Below are 19,265 nucleotides of genomic sequence, written 5' to 3'. Positions count from 1 at the left end.
GGGCGAGAAGGGGTGAGCCTACCTGCCCTAAGGAGCCTGCCCCGTGGCTTCCAGGTCTCCAGAAGCTGCCGCTCAGCAGGCGGCGGTGCCACGGTGCCCTTCCTCCAGGTGGTCCTGTGGGCATGCTCACCCCCACCCCTCGGCCACTAGCTGTGAGTCTTAGCCACAGTCCTGGCACAACATGGACAACCCCACTCGGCATCTTGGTGCCTGTGGCCAAGAAGCTGGATTCTGCCCGCACCTGGAGCTGCGGCCCCTTCTCATTCTTTCTTTCTTTTTTAAAAATATATTTTTATTGATTTCAGAGAGGAAGGGGAAGGGAGAGAGGGATAGAAACATCAGTGATGAGAATCATTGATAGGCTGCCTCCTGCACGCCCCACACTAGGGATCAAGCCCGAAACCAGGGCAAGTGCCCTGACCGGGAATTGAACCGTGACCTCCTGTTTCATAGGTCGATGCTCAACCACTGAGCCACACCGACCAGGCTCCCCTTCTTTAACCACCACCACTCATTGGCTTGGGCAGTAAGGTATCTCCTATGTAGACCCTTTGAATGAGGGCCAGTTTTTCCACTCTCAGGATATGAGTCTGTTTGAGGGTCTCTGTTTTGAAATTGAGCCTTGGGGAGAAGGTTAGTAAAAACCGCATATTATCAAAAACATGCTGATATTGTAGGAGTCCAGAGAATGGCACTTTCTTATCAGGCATGGCTCAGATGGGATGCATGGAGGGGTCTCTTCTCCTCTCTCATGGACACCCTCCTAGTTTAAAGGCCCCGTCAGATGTGCAGTGTGTCAGGTAAAAGACCCTTATTCACCCTTTATCTTCTCATGGTCCTTGGTAAGGGTCTAGGGCAGCCGTGGGCAAACTACGGCCCGGGGGCCAGATCCGGCCCATTTGAAATGAATAAAACTAAAAAAAAAGACCGTACCCTTTTATGTAATGATGTTTACTTTGAATTTATATTAGTTCACACAAACACTCCATCCATGCTTTTGTTCCGGCCCTCCGGTCCAGTTTAAGAACCCACTGTGGCCCTTGAGTCAAAAAGTTTGCCCACCCCTGGTCTAGGGATTAAAAAAAGTGAGTGTAACACAAAAACTATCCCAGGGAACGGGAGATGCGTGGAGTGGCCACGGTACTGCCGGTAACGACTGAGGAATGTGCACCTGGTGGGAGGTTTGGGACGGTCCAGCGTAAGGAACAGGCCGGGGAGGTTTGGTTCATTCTCCCCAAGCCCTCCTCCTGAGCTAGGCTGAGCATCACGGGCTACTTGGGATCTTGGAAGACATCTGGTCAACCAGCTCACGTTACAGGTGATGCTCAGATTCAACTTCGCCCTGAGGCCACAGGGCACAATGGTGCAGGTGCCCAGACTCCCTGGGTTCAAATCCTGGCTGTGTTACTACCTGGCTCAGTGGTTTAGGGCAAGTTACTGTGAGTCTCACTTTCTTTATTTGTAAAATGGAGATTTTTAATGACCAACTTCATTGGATTGTTATGAGGAGTAAGAAAACATATGTTTAAGTGCTTAGAATAGAGTCTGTGCCCTGTGAACTCATAATATAACCATTCATGAGTGATTTGCTCAAGGTGGCACAGCTAAACAGTGGTAGGGTGTACTCCCAGAGCCAGGAGGCGGGTGAAATGCATTCTGGGTGGCGGCAGAAGGAGCCCCCTTACTGTGGAACATACGATGCCCAGGTGAGCCACGGGCTGCAGAAAAACAGCCTTCCCGACCGGAGAAGGGGGAGGACGGCCCAGGGCAGAAAGGACTTTCATTCTCAGCGACACCCAAAGGTCCTCCTTGTATGGTTTGGCAAACAGCTGCCTTTGTTGGTGGCAGCGGTACAATTGGGGGATAAAGGCCTCCACTGTGAAGTGCGCAGGTATGACGCAGAGCTAAATGTGCATTTCCGAGGGCCAAGGCCACGCTCAACCTTAAAGACAAGATAAAGCACATTTTCTTTAGATTATAGAGAAACGATCCAACGAAGGTCTTGTTTCTGAACAGCACACCCCAAAGGGCCAAAGGAGAAACCGGAGCAGCAGTGACAAACCCAAGCGGTGAGTGAATTCAGGGAGCAGGTTGTGGGGAGCGATAAGAGCTGCTCCTGGCCTGGAGGGCGGAGGGGAGCTCTCCGAGTCCGTGTGTAATTCTACGAGCAGCGAAGAAGCTGCCTGCGTTGAGTTTGCTTCTTTCCAGAGACCTGTTGGCTTCAATGGCGTATTCCACGGGCACAGAGAGGACAGGGTGGCACAAAGGACGCAGGTGGCACACCTGACAGCTTTCTGGAGTCTGGTGTGGGCAGTGCCCTCTGCTTGCTGTGTCAGGCGCTGGCACACCCCCAGCCTGCCCACAGCTGCCGAGAGCACATGTTACTGTCTCCCTTAGCTCGGCTCTGCCACTGGCTTCTGTGCCCGGGTGAGCATATCTTCGCTCTTTCTGCGTTGTTGGTGATTCTGTACTGACATCGGGAAAAATGGCTCCTCAGAAACGGTGTCCCAAAGCACATTTTGCGCACGATGCTAGTAGAAACCAGCAACACAGCAGACCAGCCATACACTGAGCAGAGAGACAAGGGAGAGAGACAGCCAGCAAGAGTCCTCCTAGGACCCCACTCATTCCTCGCAGTCAGAGCAAGACCGAAGTGAGGAATACAAAACAGCCTGGCCGGTGTGGCTCAGTGGTTGAGTGTCAACCTATGAACCAGGAGGCCACGGTTCGATTCCCGGTCAGGGCACATACCCAGGTTGCTGGCTCGAATCCCAGCAGCGGGGATATTTCTGTCCCTCTCTCCCTCTCCCCTCCTCTCTTTGAAATCAATAAAAACATATGATTTAAACAAACCAAACCAAACCAAAGAAATCTGAGCAAAGACATCGAAAGCTGCACACTGCACACAAACCAGGTACCAGGCGCCACAGAATCGGGTAAGAATTAAACATTTAAACAAACGGCCAAACAAACAACAGCTACAACGACCAGGCCCGGGGCGGGAGGGGGGGCAGCGTGGAAACCCTGAAGCTCCCAGGTGGTGGGACGTTAGATGGGCAGCCGCTCTGAGAAATACTTTGGCAGCTGTTTCAACAAAACAATTAACAGGAAAGAAACAGGAAAGTGTGACTCATACATGGCGGTGGGGGTGGGGGGCCGGCAGCAGAACCTACTATAAATATGTTTTACAAACCAAAGGAAACTATATTTTTAAAAGATAAAGGAAGGTATGACAATGACGACTCATAAGTCGAGAATGTTAATAAAGAAGTGGAAATTATTTTTAAAAGACCAAATGAAGATTGTGATGTTGAAAAGTATCATAAGAAAGGGAAGGAGCAGAGAGAAAAAATATTCATAGAAATAATGCCTGAAAACTTCTCAAATTTGGTTTTTTTAAAAGCCCAGCTGGTGTGGCTCAGTGGTTGACCATCGACTTATGAACCAGGAGGTCACAGTTCGATTCCCCATCAGGCACAAGCCCCGGTTGTGGACTCAGTCCCCAGTAGGGGGCGTGCAGGAGGCAGCCGATAGCCGTTCCTCTCTCATGGATGTTTCTGTCTCTCTATCCCTCTCCCTTCCTCTCTAAAATTAAACAAACAAACAAAATGACAACATACCAGTTCACACACACAATCAATTTTGGCTTCAATGTGGACATTTAATCCCTCGGGCATCACGGGTGGGAAAGTCGTGGGCAGCACTCTGAAAAATACGTTGGCATTTCCTCAAAAAATGTAAACTCGAGCTGCCATATAACTCAGCATTATACCCCTAGGGCCCTCCCAAGGGAAACGAGGCCCTCTCCACGCGGGAACTTGCCCAGGAATGCTCGTGGCAGCATCGTTCACAAGAGCCAAAGGCGGAGACAACCCAGGTGTCCAGGAACCGATGAACGGACAAGGGAAGAACGGGGGGGATGGAGCCCCAGCGCACACCATGGCCTGCGAAGTGACAGCAGCCAGCCAGCCACCCGGACCCCACACATTCCAGAACCTCATTTACCCCGTGTCCAGGATCCGCAAACCTACGGACACGGGACACGGACGGGCGGCTGCCTCCCGCTGGGAGGAGAAGGAAGAGCGTTCGGCCAGGGGGCGACCGCTCATGGGCATGAGGGTTCTCTCGATAAAATGTTTTAAGATTAGATTACGGGGATGGTGGCACCGCTCTGTAAATCCACTGCACAATCCAGTTATCCGGCTGAAACCCATGGGCCCGGACCCTTGGTGGTTGGACTAGGTAGTAGGCACATTCTATCTCAATCAGCCTGTGGGGAAAAGTCGGGGGCGGGCCGGGCACACAGAACCCGATCAGAGAAGACAGGCCTTCGGGGGCCTGAGTGCAGTGCCCTCACCACCCCCACAAGCTGACTTCTAGGGAGTTGGACTTCGTTCCCTGTGACCCAACATGCCTCTAAGGCAGGGTGGGACCCTTCTTCCTGCCAAGGGCCATTGGATATGCTTTTGAAAATAGATTTTTATTGATTTCAGAGAGGAAGGGAGAGAGAGCGAAACATCAGTGATGAGAGAGAATCATTGATCAGCTGCCTCCTGCACGTTCTACCCTGGGGATCGAGCCCGCAACCCAGGCATGTGCCCTTGACCGGAATCGAACAGAGATCTCCTGGTTCATAGGCCGGCGCTCACCCACTGAGCCACGCTGGGGGGGCCATTTGGATATTTATAACGTCATTCGCTGGCCATACAAAATATCAACTTAAACATTAGCCTGAAATTGGGTCAAATGTTCCAATAACTCACCCCTAAGGCCTTGGCAGGGCCAGACCGGATGATTTCTCAGCCCTTATACGGCCCGAGGGCCGGACGTTCCCCGCCCCTGCTCTAAATCGTCAGGGCGGTCTTAGAGCAGAGGGAATCTGAGGGTGACACTTCCCAAGAATTCCAATCCTGGAGCGATCCCAAGGCACCCTCACCCTGAAGAGCAGCCTCCAGGTGGGCAGCGTCTGTGGGGTCTGATTGCCCTCCTCCCCGGGCAAAATCCGGTTTTGCCCCCATTTGCAACTCAGCTTAAGAATCCTTCCTCTCCGTCCGTCTGCGGACTGGGGGGTCCCAGGTTCGATTCCGGTCGGGGCACATGCCCAGGTTGCGGGCTCGATCCCTGGTAGGGGGCGTGCAGGTGGCAGCAGATCAATGATTCTTACTCATCATTGATGTTTCTGTTTCTCTCTCCTTCTCCCTTCCTCTATGAAATTAATAAAAATATATTTTTTAAAAAAAGAATCCCTCCTGAGTTTGTCCTTCTCTAAATCCGTTATTCCGTCTGCCTGGCTCTGCAGGTGGAATCACCTCTTGAGCACCTTCCCAGGTTGCGTGTCTGTGTGCGGGTCGGAGCTCACCTATCGCCGAGAACCACAGAGCAGCTCCTGCCTGCAGTTAGACTCTCACATCCTGGAGAGAGAGACTCGCGCCAGACGCTTTAGCTTAAAGGGGGAGGAAGGAGACCTTCACATCAAACGTGAACATTGTGACGGTGGCTCACAAACTCCCGGAAGGTCCTGGCTGCCCAGGCGTGCAGCGCAGCGGGGGCTGGAACCTGAGAACCAGGAAACCAGAACTCCGCCTCCACGGCTGGCTGGCTGGCCGCGAGAACTCCAAGTTCAACCAGCCCCGAGGGGGCAGAGGCACAGGTCGCCCCGTGGCTCAGCTGGCACCGGCGGCCAGCTGGGTCCCCAGGCTCCGTGGAGGCCCATAGCCTGTCTCTCCAGACACCAGACACGGTGAGATGAAAAAGACACTTTTGTTTAATCAAACCCAGGCGCCGGGTAAGGAAATGCCTCCCTGTGCACTTCCTTGGCCGGGCATTGCCCACGGGCACCGGGGCAGAGGGGAACTGCTCGTGCCAAGTGTGCGGGCAAACTGCCGGGAAAGGGCCAATTAAAGGCAGAGTTTTGTGGGCTTTAAAAATATATATTTTCATTGATTTCAGAGAGGAAGGGAGAGGGAGAGACTCTCAGAGAGAGAAACAACGATGAAGAGAGAGAATCACTGATTGGCTGCCTCCTGCACGCCCCACACTGAGGATCAAGCCTAAAACCTGGGCCTGTGCCCTGACCAGGGATCGAACCATGACCTCCTGGTTCATAGGTGGACGCTCAACCACTGAGCCACGGCGGCCGGGCGGGGCAGAGTTTTGACTGGACTCCGGTCTATTGAGAGAATGTTTGGAGAGCGGCGTGTGGCGCGGACAGGCTAGGTGTGCCCGGAGACAGACCGATCCTCCTCGCTCACGGCCCGCCCCCTGGAACGGCGCCCGCGGGGGCCAACCCTGGGGACAGAGGAAGCCGTCAGTGCTGGGGTAACTCTCAGCTGCTCCGACGCCCGCTCTCACCTTCTCCATCCATCCCAGGAGGGAGGGCTGTTACGCCTTTACTGGTGCGGCCCGAGCAGGGCCACGGACGGACGTGGGGCCCGGAGCTGAGGGCTGAGCACTCGGAGGCACGGCCCGCTTCCCAGACCTTCAGAGCGCACCTGCCGGGCAGCACCTGCTCAACGACTGTCCGCAGCATTTTTTCAATGAATCACCTGCTGCTTCTCTGAATTTTCTGTTTCCTTAACTGATCTCAGATGGTTGCTCCGAGTTGTCCCTTTGCCCCAAGCGCATGGACTTTGCTTCCCACATCCAGCAGCACTAAGTGCTCCTCAGAGGCGCGCTGTGCCTCAGGGGAGAAGGAGCCGGTGTGAGCTGGGTCTGGTCCCCCAGCCTGAGGCTCCCTCCGGGATCCTGGCCAAGCCGCTCCCTCCCGGAGGCGATGTCCCTGACTGTGAAGTGGGGCTGACCTCAGTGCGGCTCCCGGGGGGGCTGGGAGGTCGCCTGGGGCGGGGCACGCATCCTGCCCGCTGGCGGCCACTGCAGAGGAGAAGGCTGGCCAGGAGGGCGGGTGCCTCCTCAAGAGTCTGATCCCAGGCGGCGGAGGCCTCGCTTTCCCTTTGGCAGGCGAGGCGGGAAGTTTAAGGACCTTGTCCAAGGTCCCGGGAGGCAGGTGGCTGGTCCCAGGCCTCTGCGGAAAGTTCCCACAGTGCTCACCAGGTTCTGACAAGCGCACTGTGTATCCAACCTTGTTCATTTAACGCGCTGTGTGCCCGCACCCCCCCTCCCCCGCCCATAAATCAGTGGTTCTCAACTAGGTCACATCCTGGGAACTGAAAACATACCCACCCCTGGCCAAGGGCCCAGCCCCCGAGATTCTGGTTTAATTAGTTGGGGTGCAGCCTGGGCGTTAGCATGTGTCCAAGCTTCCCAGGGGACTCCTGTGCGCCTGAGATTGCGAACTGCTACCCTAAATACTTAGGATGGTCTTTTTTTCCTTAAATATATTCTTATTGATTTCAGAGAGGAAGGGAGAGGGAGAAAGATAGAAACATCAATGATGAGTGAGAATTATTGATTGGCTGCCACTTACACACCCCACACTGGGGATGGAGCCTGAAACCTGGGCATGTGCCCTGATGGGGAATCGAACCCTGACCTCCTGGCTCACAGGCCTGCCGGGCTTTAGGATGGTCTTTTAAGAAAAGATCGCTAGGGGGCCTCGAACCTGATGGGTGCCCTTATTGTTGTCATAAAACTCACCTGTGCGTGGAGGCCGGGCACCCGTCCGGGGTCCCCACGGGTGTGGAACCAGCTGATGAAGGCGAGGTTCCTCCCACGTAACGCGTGTTTGTTTTACATGAAGTCCTCCGTTCAGAGACTGGCTTCGGGACAAAGAGAAGGAAGGGGAACGTGTCTGAACAAAAGGAGTTTTCCTTCGAGCCAGGCCGGCCTGGAGCCTCCGCGCGTGGCCCCTCCTCCCCTGGCAGACACCTCTCCACGGCAGCGGCGGGGTTCCTCCCGGTGGCTCCATGAGGACAAAGGGCGTGCCCTCCCTGGCCAGGACGCCCCAGCCTCTCCTCTCGCTGCTGCGGTCCATGCCAAGGCCCCGGGACATGCAGAAGCTTCCTGAGGGCCCGACCCGCCACCATGAGGCCCCACCTGCGGAGACTCGCCCACCTGGGCCGCGCTGCCCGCTGGCTCCTGCTCTTGGCCGGGTTGATCTTCCTCCTGTTCACCCTGCCCGCCTTCGTGAAGGAACCGAATACAAAGCCCACCAGGTAAGAGCCTGGCCTTTTCCAAGCGCGTCATTTCTTAGAGGAAACAGAAAACTCTAGAGGGAGGACTGGGGAACTCGGAGACACGGCTGTGCCCTCGTGGGGGCCGGGGGCCGGGAAGCCTGGGGACCGTGGAGGCGGTGGGAGAGGGGGTGCCACGGGCACGCAGGCAGGGGTTCGAGAGCAGGAGTATGTCCCCCGGGACTGTGAGTTTTCAGGGCAGCTCTGGGGTTAAGTTCTCACGTGCCATTCAGTGTCTCGAAGCAGAAGACTTACCCCGTGTATTCATTCATTCACTTCATAACCATACTCTCCCCAAGAGCCGTCACGCCGGGAGGCAGCCTAAACGCTGGGCCTCGAGAATCCTTGGAAAGGGTTTTCTGGACCAGTTTTCTTTCATGTATATCTCCTTCTATTGATTTCAGAGAGAGGAAGGGAGAGGGGGAGAGAGAGAGACATCAACGATGAGAGAGAATAACTGATCAACTGCCTCCTGCACACCCCACACTGGGGACTGAGCCCTCAGCACCCCGGGCATGAGCCCTGACTGGGAATGGGTCGATGTGCAACCACTGAGCCACACTGGCCGGGCTAGACCAGTTTTCTTAGAGAATAAACACATCTCCAGCAGTGAGAGACCCTGTTCTTTCTAGACTCAATTTTTAAAATTGTGTTTCACTCTTCTTAAAATCTGACAGCAATGCTTGTTCTCATGAAGTTTACAACAATACAGAAAGGTGGAGCAAGAAGGGAGGGTCTCTCCATTACACCCCATCTCTACCCACTCTTCTGGGGTGAGCACGCTTAATACCTGGGTGTAGATGTAGTTATGATGTTATTGTAGCTAACACTTCTGTAGAATTCTCTAGGTGCCAGGCAGGATCCTAAATGCTTTCTGTGAATTAACTCACTAATGCTTATGATTCTGCGTATCCTGAAACAGAGAGCTTAAGTGAGTCACCCAGTTCACCCTGCGAGCAAGTCGCAGGGCGGATTCAAACCCAGCATTTGGGACCATAGCCTGCGCTCTTTGCCGTATGCTATGCAAGTCCTAACATGTGGGTAAACGGAGGGGTCGATAGGTAGGGAAGTAGGTGGATGACAGATGGATGGATACACATTGGCCCACATTATGTCACACACAAATAACTTTCTATAGATGAAATTTGTCTATCTTTTCCCTTATGGCCACTAGACTTTGTGCATTCCTAGGAAAGTCTGCCCCAGTCCAAAATGACATAAATTGTCTTCCATATTTTCTACTTTTGCTATGTAAGCTCAAATAGTTACTCTACCTGAAATTTACTTTTGTGTAGGCCTCAATATGGGTTTGTATATGTTGGAAGTCTTTTGACTGCAAATGACAAAAACTTGACTCGATCTGGTTTACATAGAAGGTAAGGTGCGCTGTCCGCTGAGGCTCAGTAGCTGGGTGTCGGCCCAGGCCCCGGAAGGTTGCCTGTATGATTCCCAGTCAGGCTGTGGGCTCAATCCCAGTTACGGGCGTGGAGGAGGCAGCCGAGTGATGGATGTTTCACTCTCACATCGATGTTTTTTTTTTCTCTCTCTCCCTTAAAAAAAAAAAAAAAAGCCAACAAGTAAGAAGCTAAGGGAGGGAGAGAAGCTCAGAGAATGAGAGTGTTTGGGGCGCCGGCCCTCTGGGAGTGGAAGTGGGGGTGCGCTGTGGGGGAATCGTGACCAGGGTCCCTGGCCTCCTCGGAAGGAGACCGAGTACCCAGCCCTGTTTCTGGTCCAGAGCGTCCTAAAGGTGGAAGGGGGTGGGCACTGACCGTCCTAAAGGTGGAAGGGGGTGGGCACTGACCCTGGGTTCGTGTCCCTGGGAAGGAGGCCAGCGCCCTCCGCCCACCCGGGGCCTCCACAGCCCAGGATGCTGTGGAGGGCAGCTCAGCCCGGTCCGTGGAGGGATCCGAGCCCCAGAACCGCCCAGGTACCCGCTGGGGCGTGCAGGAGGCAGCCAGTGGAGGTGCCCTCTCACATCGATGTTTCTTTCTCTTCCCCTCTCTCTAAAAATCAATAAACATGCCGAAACCGGTTTGGCTCAGTGGATAGAGCGCTGGCCTGCGGACTGAAAGGTCCCAGGTTCGATTCCGGTCAAGGGCATGTACCTGGGTTGCGGGCACATCCCCAGTGGGAGATGTGCAGGAGGCAGCTGATCGATGTTTCTCTCTCATCGATGTTTCTAACTCTCTATCTCTCTCCCTTCCTCTCTGTAAAAAATCAATAAAATATATATTTAAAAAAAATAAAATAAAAATCAATAAACGATTCTTAAAAAGAAAGAAAGAAAGAAAGGAAAAGAGAGGGAGCTGTAAACCGCCAACCCCAGGGGAAGGAGAGTTTCCAAGGTCAGGAAACTTTGATGTGTGAAGGTTACTCATTATCAAAGCTTCGTTGGCACTTTTATGGCACGTTTATGGCACTTTTATGGCACGATCATTTCAGAGTTGGAGGAGATTTGCAGATAGTAACCTAGGCTCCAGGGGCTTTCTGTGTGTTATCTCTGATTATTTGTTTACAAAATGAAGAGGAGGAGGCTCAAAAGGTTAAACAGATGCGTGGGATGGGTGTGGTCACCGCAGGAGGGATAAGGAACCACCCTGACGTCCAAGGCGGGGCAGCCTGTGGACAAGACTCGTTCCAGCCAGGACCCAGGGTGGGACGGGGAGAAGGCAGCGTCCGCACCTGCCTGAGCCGGGACATGGAGGCATCGCAAAGGGAGAGAGCGAGCCACGGCCTGAAACGGGAAAAGGCCGCCCGGTCGCGAGGGGAGGCTGATTAACGATGAACATCTCGAACCCAGTGCCAGGCCCCGGCCTCGGCCTCGGTCCCTGACTGTCTAGCAAGCCTTTCGGGTGGACAGTATCATCACCCTCACCTCCTCGTACAGATACAGGAGGTCAGGACACTAGTCCCAGGTCACCTCCTCACTTCAGCTCAGACCCAGCGGGCTCGCCTCAGCCAGGACCCCAGGCGGGTAGCACCCCGCCCTCTATCGCAGCCGCCAGGACACGAGGCCGTCAACCCAAAGTTGTTGTTTTTTTCTGAATTTTTTGTGGGTGGGAACCAACCGTCTTATTTGTCTCCACTTCCCGGTCATCTGAATGGGGCCTGGGGACAATGCAGGGCCACACGGTCCTCGGCTCTCTCGCTACCGCATTCCCTTCCCGGGAAAGACCGCTGTCTCGCCAAGGCTTCAGGCCTCAATGAGTTTTGAACATTTAGTCTTGCCTTTGCTCCCAGGTTCCCCCTCGTGTGATGTTTACCTAAGAATTCAGAGGGAGGCCCTAGCGGGTTTGGCTCAGTGGACAGAGCGTCGGCCTGGGGACCAAAGGGCTCGGGTGTGATTCCGGCCAAGGGCACGTACCTTGGTGGCAGGCTCCTCCCTGGCCCGGGCCCTGGTCCGGGCATGTGCAGGAGGTAACGAATCGATGTGTTTCTCTCACATTGATGTTTCTCTTCCACTCTCCCTAAAAATCAATGGAGAAATATCCTCGGGTGAGGATTAACAAACAAACAAACAAACAAATGAAAAACAAAGAATTTAGAGGGAGGAGGATGCCAAATTGTTTCATTTATGGAATAGAGCAGTGTGATCCTTGCTCATGATACATTTATTTTTCAAAGTGCAACATTTTATATTCTTACCTCCCAAATAGGTCAGAATTAGGAAACTAAACTGCTTCTGGCTTTGCCTGGTCCTCTGACCTACAGGCTCTTAATAGAAAAAAGGCCCCCCCACCCTCCCGCCACCCGAGCCCAGCCCAGCCCAGCCCAGCCCAGCCCAGCCCATGGTGTATAAACCCACTCAGCATGTGGACATGTGGACGGAAGCAATTTGAACATTCAGCAAACACCCCACCTGAGAATCGGTCATGCCTGGATAAGCACCCAGCTCCTTAGCAATCCCAGGTGTGTTTAATTACAGGGAAGTAAAATGAAATAGAGTGGCGTCATGTTGTCACAACCTGGGTCATTGCTAACACTTCCCGTAAAAATAGAGGTGGCATTTGCGGCTGAAGGGTCGGGCGGGGGCCGCTGACTCTTGCCCCTCGATGGGCTGTGTGCCCTCAGGGCCCACGTGACCAGCGGCAGCTGGCGCTGCGGGCTGACAGGTGGACCGGCCCAGCCCACCCGCCGCACCTGTCCCCGCTCACAGCCAGGCAGGTGCTGGACGCTGGCAAGGAAAGCGTCCAGGGGCCTCTGAGGTTTGGGGGCGGGAAGTGGAGGCGAATCCAAGAGCCAGCCCAGGAGCAGCCACTGTTTGCCAAGCGGGTAACACCTCGGCTCCCGCGCTGCCCTTGGAGCTTAAGCTCAATTATCAGCTTAAAGGGCAGCTCGGGGAGCCCCATCCCGAGCTCAGGCACTGTCTTTCTACTAACAGAGCAGCACAAATCCACCGCCAGCTTTCCCCGTGCACTGGCGGGCATTCTTTTTTTTCCCTCTAAATATATTTTCATTGATTTCAGAGAGGAAGGGAGAGGGAGAGAGAGCGATAGAAACATTAATGATGAGAGAGAATCATCTATCGGCTGCCTCCTGCACGCCCCACACTGGGGATCGAGCCCCCAACCGGGGCCTGGGGTGGCATTCCTTCAGAGTGAATACTCAGGGGGTGCCTGCCATCTCAGGAGCCGATGACCCCCTCTTTCTCCTGAAACTGACCTCCTCCTAGGCACAGGGTGGACCCCAGGATGTCACCCACCGTGTCACCCAGACCCCTGGCCAGGGATGGAGAAAGCACCCAAGTGGGTGAGAACCTCGGCCCCCAAAATGAAACCCTGGGAGCACAGAGAGCCGACAGTCCCCAGAACAGGCGCTAGGGGGCGGCCGGCCCCCACCACGTGGGCTGAGAAAGTGAGAAGGAAGCCGCCGCAGAGGCCCCGAGCCCCGAGCCCTGAGCCCCGGTTCTGGACCCTCGGAGAGGCTGTCACTCCTCGCCCCCGGGTTCCTCCGGACACTTCCGTCCTCACGGCCGCAGGCAGCGGCTGGCTGGGGAGCAGCGCCTCAAGCCAGTCTGTAAGGCAGACCCTTTGCGAGGCTCTTGATTCAAAGCCAAGGTTGGCAGCCCTGGTCTTCACATAAATGCGTCTCTTCCCCATTTTCTTTGAACAAGGTTACCATTGTTCCCTCCACTTCATTTAAAAAAACAAAACACAAAAACAACCCAAGGTCGACTGAAGGGCACCGACACGCAAATCCAAGGTGACAGGTCTCAGGCCACACAAACTCCTTCTTAGACCTCAATCTGGAGCAGTGTCCCGGGCGCCACGGAGAACCCGGCAGAGAGGGAGAGAACCACCGACCGGCTGCCTCCTGCTCGCCCCACACTGATCACCGCTGGGCATCGAGCCCGCAACTCGGGCATGTGCCCTGACCGGAATCGAACTGTGACCTCCTGGTTCATAGGTCGGCGCTCCACCACTGAGCCGAGGGTAGGGGGTGGAGGGGAGGGCAGGGGGTGGGGGGAGGGGAGTCCCCAGAGGGCAAGGCTTCCTCTCTGGCGGATGGATGGGGATGCGGCTTCCTTTCCTCGCACAGGCACTGGCTTGCAGTCGGCCTGAGGCCCAAGCTTCTACTCCCTTCACCTTCATCAGCCGTTCTCTGTCCCCAGGCATCACAGGACAGAGGACATTACAGAGAGGTCCTGGCCATCACTGCAGGAGACCTCGCCCCCAACGCCCCCCATGGACAGAAGGGCCCCCACCCACGCAGGGTCCACGCAGGAGAGCAGCACGCTGGACACCCGCCCTGAGGCCACGGGCCACTCGGAGGCCACGGGCCACACGGAGGCCACAGGCTACACGGAGGCCGCGGGCCACACGGAGGCCGCGGGCCACATGGAGGCCACAGGCCACACGGAGGCCACAGGCCACTTGGAGGCCGCGGACCACAGGGAGGCCACGGGCCACTCGGAGACCACAGGCCACACAGAGGTCACGGACCACACGGAGGCCGCGGGCCACACAGAGGCCACGGGCCACTCGGAGGCCGCGGGCCACATGAAGGCTGGGGGCCACATGGAGGCCACAGGCTACATCGCGGCCAGAGCGCCCGGCACAGCCAGGACGGCACTGTTCAGGAGTCAGGGCACCACGGTGGGCACACCGCCCCCGAGCAGTCAGGCGGGGGGGCCGGCCCCCCCTGGGACGGAGGCACCGCGGGTTCTGGATGCGAGGACAAGCGAAGGGAGGAGGGACAAGAACGAGCCGCCGACAGCCGCGGGGACAGCGCCGGCGCAGCCTCGGGCACCCACGGCCGGGACACCCAGGCTGGAGAGCCGGGCTGAGGCGCTGACCCCCACGGGAGCAGGGTCACCCACGAGGGAAACCAAAGGAGTGACCACAGAGACAGCCGCCCCACGCGCCACCCCTTCCCGGAGCCCCGTGGCACAGACCACCCCCAGGCTGCGGGCCGCCAACTTCAAGGCCGAGCCCAAGTGGGACTTTGAGGAACAATACAGCTTGGACGTGGGGGGCTTGCAGACGGTGAGTTTTGCCACGACCCTGCCCTCTGCCTCCGGCTCCGACGCCCCTCCTGGCACTCAGCCCATCCCCCTCCCTCACCTCCCAGGCTCCACTCCTAGGCCCTGCCTGATCCCACCCCCGGGGTCGCCCCATCCTTCCTTCCTATCCCACCGCAATGGGGGGAGGAGGCCGGCCCCAGAATCCTGGCCGGGAGGCACGGGAAGGTGTGCGCAAGGAGCCCCCCAGGCTCCGGACAGTCAGTGCCTGGCTGTGTGTGTGCTTCGTAGCAACGCCAACAGCCGCTGGATTCAAAGTGCAGGGAGCGGCTCCACGGAGGCTGTCGATCGGGTGGCCGAGTGCAACCTGCTCTGCGGTTTGACCCCCTCCCGGTCCTCCGGTGGGTCCGAGGCTGGGGGCAGGGACTAACAGACAAGGAGACCCAACTTGGTGGCGGCCGGCGTGGCTCAGCGGTTGAGCTTTGACCCATGAACCAGGAGGTCACGGTTCAATTCCCGTCAAGGGCACATGCCCGGGTTGCGGGCTTGATCCCCAGTAGGGGGCGTGCAGGAGGCAGCTGGTCAATGATTCTCTCTCATCATTGATGTTTCTCTCCCTCCCTCTCCCGTCCTCTCTGAGATCAGTTATATATACTATATGTATATGTACATATAAAAGAATGCCCAACGTGGTGCCCAGTGCTAGCGCCTGGGAATACCTTGTCTTCTGCATAGAGTGGTCCCACCACCTCCCCTCTCTTCCCTCCCTGAGAAAGCACCACGGGAGAGCCACACTGAAAACGGACTCGCACACAGAGTTGCAACCATGCCAGGGCAGCACGCGGACCACCCCGTCCCGGGGTCCCATTTCTCCCGCTCAAAGGGGCATGGGCCGTGAGGGCCAAGGACGCCTGTCCTCGGGGAAGCCTCGGGGCGCGGCAGGCCGGCCGCCAACAGGAGGGACGAGGCAGCGGAAGCGGTGCCTTCCCAACTTGGAGGCTCTCTGCCCCCTGCCGCCCGGCCCAGGCCTGGTCATGGCCCTCCTGGCCGCCTGCCTGACCCGCCCCCGTGCATTTAGACCTGCCCCGACTCCGTGAAGGTGAGGGCCTCCAAGTCGCTCTGGCTCCGGCATCTCTTCCTGCCCAACCTCACCCTCTTCCTGGACTCCAGACACTTCAACCAGAGCGAGTGGGAGCGCCTGGAGCACTTCGCCCCGCCCTTCGGCTTCATGGAGCTCAACCGCTCCTGTGAGTGCGGTGCCTCCGCCAGCGGCCGGGGGTCTGCCTCTTCCCTGGGGGCTCCCCGCCCTGGCCCTCCCGGGGCTCTGACTGGAGGGCCCCCTGTTCCAGTGGTGCAGGAGGTGGTGACCCGCTTCCCTCCGGTGGCCCAGCAGCAGCTGCTCCTGGCCGGCCTCCCTGCCGGGAGCACCCAGTGCGTCAGCTGCGCCGTGGTGGGCAACGGGGGCATCCTGAACGACTCCCACGTGGGCCCGGAGATAGACGGCCACGACTACGTGTTCCGGTGAGGCCCCCCCCAGCTTCCCCTACAGAGACGGGCTCTCCGGAGCGCTGCCGGTGACCAGGCCTGTAGAGGGCACCTCTCTTCCATCCCTCCTTCCTCTCCACCGGCTTCCACGCAGCTCCCTCTGCGCTCAGGGGTCTGTCTGACCTCTGACCTCTGTCCTTCCACACAGATTGAGCGGCGCTGTCACTAAGGGCTACGAGCAGGACGTGGGCACTCGGACATCGTTCTACGGCTTCACCGCCTTCTCCCTGACGCAGTCACTTTACCAGCTGGGCAGCCGGGGCTTCCAGCACGCGCCTCTGGGGAAGGTGAGCAGAGGGAGGGGCCGGGCCAGCCAGACTCCGGGAAGGGGGCGCACAGGTGGGACGGGCCAGCATCCTGGCCGGGAGTCTGCGGTGGGTACAGGCTCAGTTCCCAGGGAGGAGCCAGGGGTGGGGGACCAGGCCTGAGAGCCGCGGGCGGGCCGGCTGGAGGCAGAGCCGGGCCTCCCAGCCCCGGTCCTGCAGGCAGCCCCCCTGAGCCACTCGCTGCCCTCGGTCCCCAGGACATCCGCTACCTGCACTTCCTGGAAGGCACCCGGGACTATGAGTGGCTGGAGGCGCTGCTCCTGAACCGGACGGTCAAGGAAGGCAGCCTCTTCTGGTTCAGGTACCCGCCCCCTGGCCCAGGAGTGTGTGTGTGTGTGTGTGTATGTGCGTGGTGAGCAGCTGCGGGGCGGCCAGGCCCCGGGGAGGGAGGAGACTGAGCCGGCGACCCTCCTGCCACAGGCACAGGCCCCAGGTCGTCTTCCGCGAAGCCCTGCGGCTGGACCAGTACCTGCTGCTGCACCCGGACCTGCTGCGCTACATGAAGAACAGGTGGGCGGCGGCCGGGCGGCGGGGGGCGCTACATGAAGAACAGGTGGGTTGTGGGGGGCGCTACATGAAGAACAGGTGGGCGGCGGCCGGACGGCGCGGGCGTCCTCTCCGCAGCCTCCTGACCGCGGGGTGTCTTCCAGGTTCCTGAGGTCGAGGACCCTGGACACGGCCCACTGGAGGATATACCGGCCCACCACCGGGGCCCTGCTGCTGCTCACGGCCCTGCAGCTCTGCGACAAGGTGGGGGCGGCGGGCGGGACGGCTCTGGGGTTCCCGCCTGCTCGGCACTGCCCCGCCCAGCAGTGGCGTGGGCTGGGGTGCGGGTACATCCAGGGGCCTGCACCCAGACCTGGGAGGGGGGACACGGCGCACACAGACCCTGAGAAGAGGCCAGGAGAGAGCGACACAGGCTGTTTCTCCACCGACCTCGACGCAGGTGAGCGCCTACGGCTTCATCACCGAGGGCCACGAGCGCTTCTCCGACCACTACTACGACCGGTCGTGGAAAAAGACCGTCTTTTACATCAACCACGACTTCGCCCTGGAGAGGACGCTCTGGAAGCGGCTGCATGACGAGGGGATCATCCGGCTGTACCAGCGCCCCGTGGCGCCCAAGCAGAAGGTCTGATGGGCCCCTCCCAGCCCCAGGCCCGGCGGGGCTGGGAGGGAACATCATCTGTCCGTCTGTCCGCACCATGAGGGACGCCCTGAGACGGCCGTGACTGGCGTTGGGAAAAAAGCTTGGAAAGTTGCCGAAGGTTCTGTCCCGGGACGGGGAGGACAGGGCGCCTTTTCTTTTTTCTCTTTTTTAATCCTCACCAGAGGGTATTTCCTGTTGATTCTTAGGGAGAGTGGGAGAGAGAGGGAGAGACAGAGAGAAACATCGATGTGAGAGAAGCATATCGGTTGGTTGCCTCCTGCATGTACCCTGACCAGGGCCCAGGCCCCGGAGGAGCCTGCAACCGAGGTTCCTGGCTTTTTTTTTTTTAATATATATTTTATTGATTTTTTTACAGAGAGGAAGGAAGAGGGATAGAGAGTTAGAAACATCGATGAGAGAGAAATATCGATCAGCTGCCTCCTGCCCACCCCAAACTGGGGATGTGTCCGCAACCAAGGTACATGCCATTGACCAGAATCGAACCTGGGACCTTTCAGCCCGCAGGCCGACGCTCTATCCACTGAGCCAAACCGGCTAGGGCAGGGCTCCCTTCTTGAGACCGAGGAATTTTAACTGAACGGTGACGAGCGGTCAGTGCCACAGATCTCCGCGGAAACCACCCTGACCGTGCAGAAGCGATATCGGCACAGAGGAAAGACGAAGTGATGGAAACACGGATCCGGGTTTGAGGTCCGATCTCTTAGCAGCGCTGAAGCCTTGAAGGCAGCTCATTTCACCCTGGACTGTCCAGGGCAGCGATTTTCAGCCGGTGCTGCCACAAGAATTTATAAAACACCAGTCCCTGGCTTCGCAGTGGCGCACGGACCCTTTCCCCTTAGACCGGCGAATAAAAACACGACCACAGACAACACTACGGGAGCCAGACATCCGTCGCGAATGAATCACAATTTTACCTCTTTTTGTGTGTGTGTTTTTGTCAGATCGGCAAAAAATATATTTTTTGGGTGTGCCGCAGAATTTCAGTTGTTAGTTTATGGGTGCCCTGAGATGGAAAAGGTTGAAGATAGCTGGTCTAGCGGACGCCGCTGGGGTTATCTGACCAGCCATCCTTGTCTTTGACAGCTCTGGGCGGGGCGGGGGGGGGGGGAGGGGGTGTAGAAAACTGGTGGTAATAAAAAAGTCTTGTCCACGGAGATGCAAATACGTGTTGTACAATGAAGACACGGGTAGCTGTTCCCCGTGGGCAGTGGTCCGTGTTGTACAATGAAGACACGGGTAGCTGTTCCCTGTGGGTAGTGGTCTGTGTTGTACAATGAAGACACGGGTAGCTGTTCCCTGTGGGTAGTGGTCTGTGTTGTACAATGAAGACATGGGTAGCTGTTCCCGTGGGTAGTGGTCCGTGTTGTACAATGAAGACACGGGTAGCTGTTCCCTTGGGTAGTGGTCCGTGTTGTACAATGAAGACACGGGTAGCTGTTCCCGTGGGTAATGGTCCGTGTTGTACAATGAAGACACGGGTAGCTGTTCCCTGTGGGCAGTGGTCTGTGTTGTACAATGGAGACACGGGTAGCTGTTCCCTGTGGGTAGTGGTCCGTGTTGTACAATGGAGACACGGGTAGCTGTTCCCCGTGGGTAGTGGACCATGTTGTACAATGGAGACACGGGTAGCTGTT

General features: G+C 57.2%; 1 protein-coding gene and 1 long non-coding RNA gene across 3 annotated transcripts; one reads left to right on the top strand and one right to left on the bottom strand.

Annotated features, from left to right (window-relative positions):
- Positions 1-7,599: 7,599 nt before the first annotated feature.
- On the bottom strand, positions 7,600-11,546 carry LOC111824148. Of its 2 annotated transcripts, XR_002827250.1 has the most exons (4): positions 11,494-11,546; positions 8,385-8,520; positions 8,011-8,078; positions 7,600-7,715 (listed from the first exon to the last, which is right to left on the bottom strand). It is a non-coding gene; the product is annotated as an uncharacterized LOC111824148 (long non-coding RNA). The 2 variants fall into 2 exon arrangements; XR_002827249.1 differs by having other exon boundaries at positions 8,011-8,520.
- Positions 7,847-17,812, top strand: ST6GALNAC1 (ST6 N-acetylgalactosaminide alpha-2,6-sialyltransferase 1). Its single transcript, XM_006107012.3, has 9 exons — positions 7,847-8,111; positions 13,741-14,614; positions 15,668-15,836; positions 15,939-16,110; positions 16,283-16,421; positions 16,658-16,761; positions 16,881-16,970; positions 17,111-17,210; positions 17,407-17,812. The coding sequence occupies exons 1-9, from the start codon at positions 7,981-7,983 to the stop codon at positions 17,596-17,598; spliced, it is 1,971 nt and encodes a 656-aa protein (XP_006107074.1). The 5' UTR covers positions 7,847-7,980; the 3' UTR covers positions 17,599-17,812.
- Positions 17,813-19,265: the final 1,453 nt, after the last annotated feature.

The sequence above is a fragment of the Myotis lucifugus genome, unplaced genomic scaffold, assembly GCF_000147115.1.
Source record: "Myotis lucifugus unplaced genomic scaffold, Myoluc2.0 scaffold_975, whole genome shotgun sequence".
Taxonomy (NCBI): Eukaryota; Metazoa; Chordata; class Mammalia; order Chiroptera; family Vespertilionidae; genus Myotis; species Myotis lucifugus.
The sequence above is the reverse complement of the archived record's forward strand: the minus strand, read 5'-3'. Positions and strand labels throughout refer to the sequence as shown.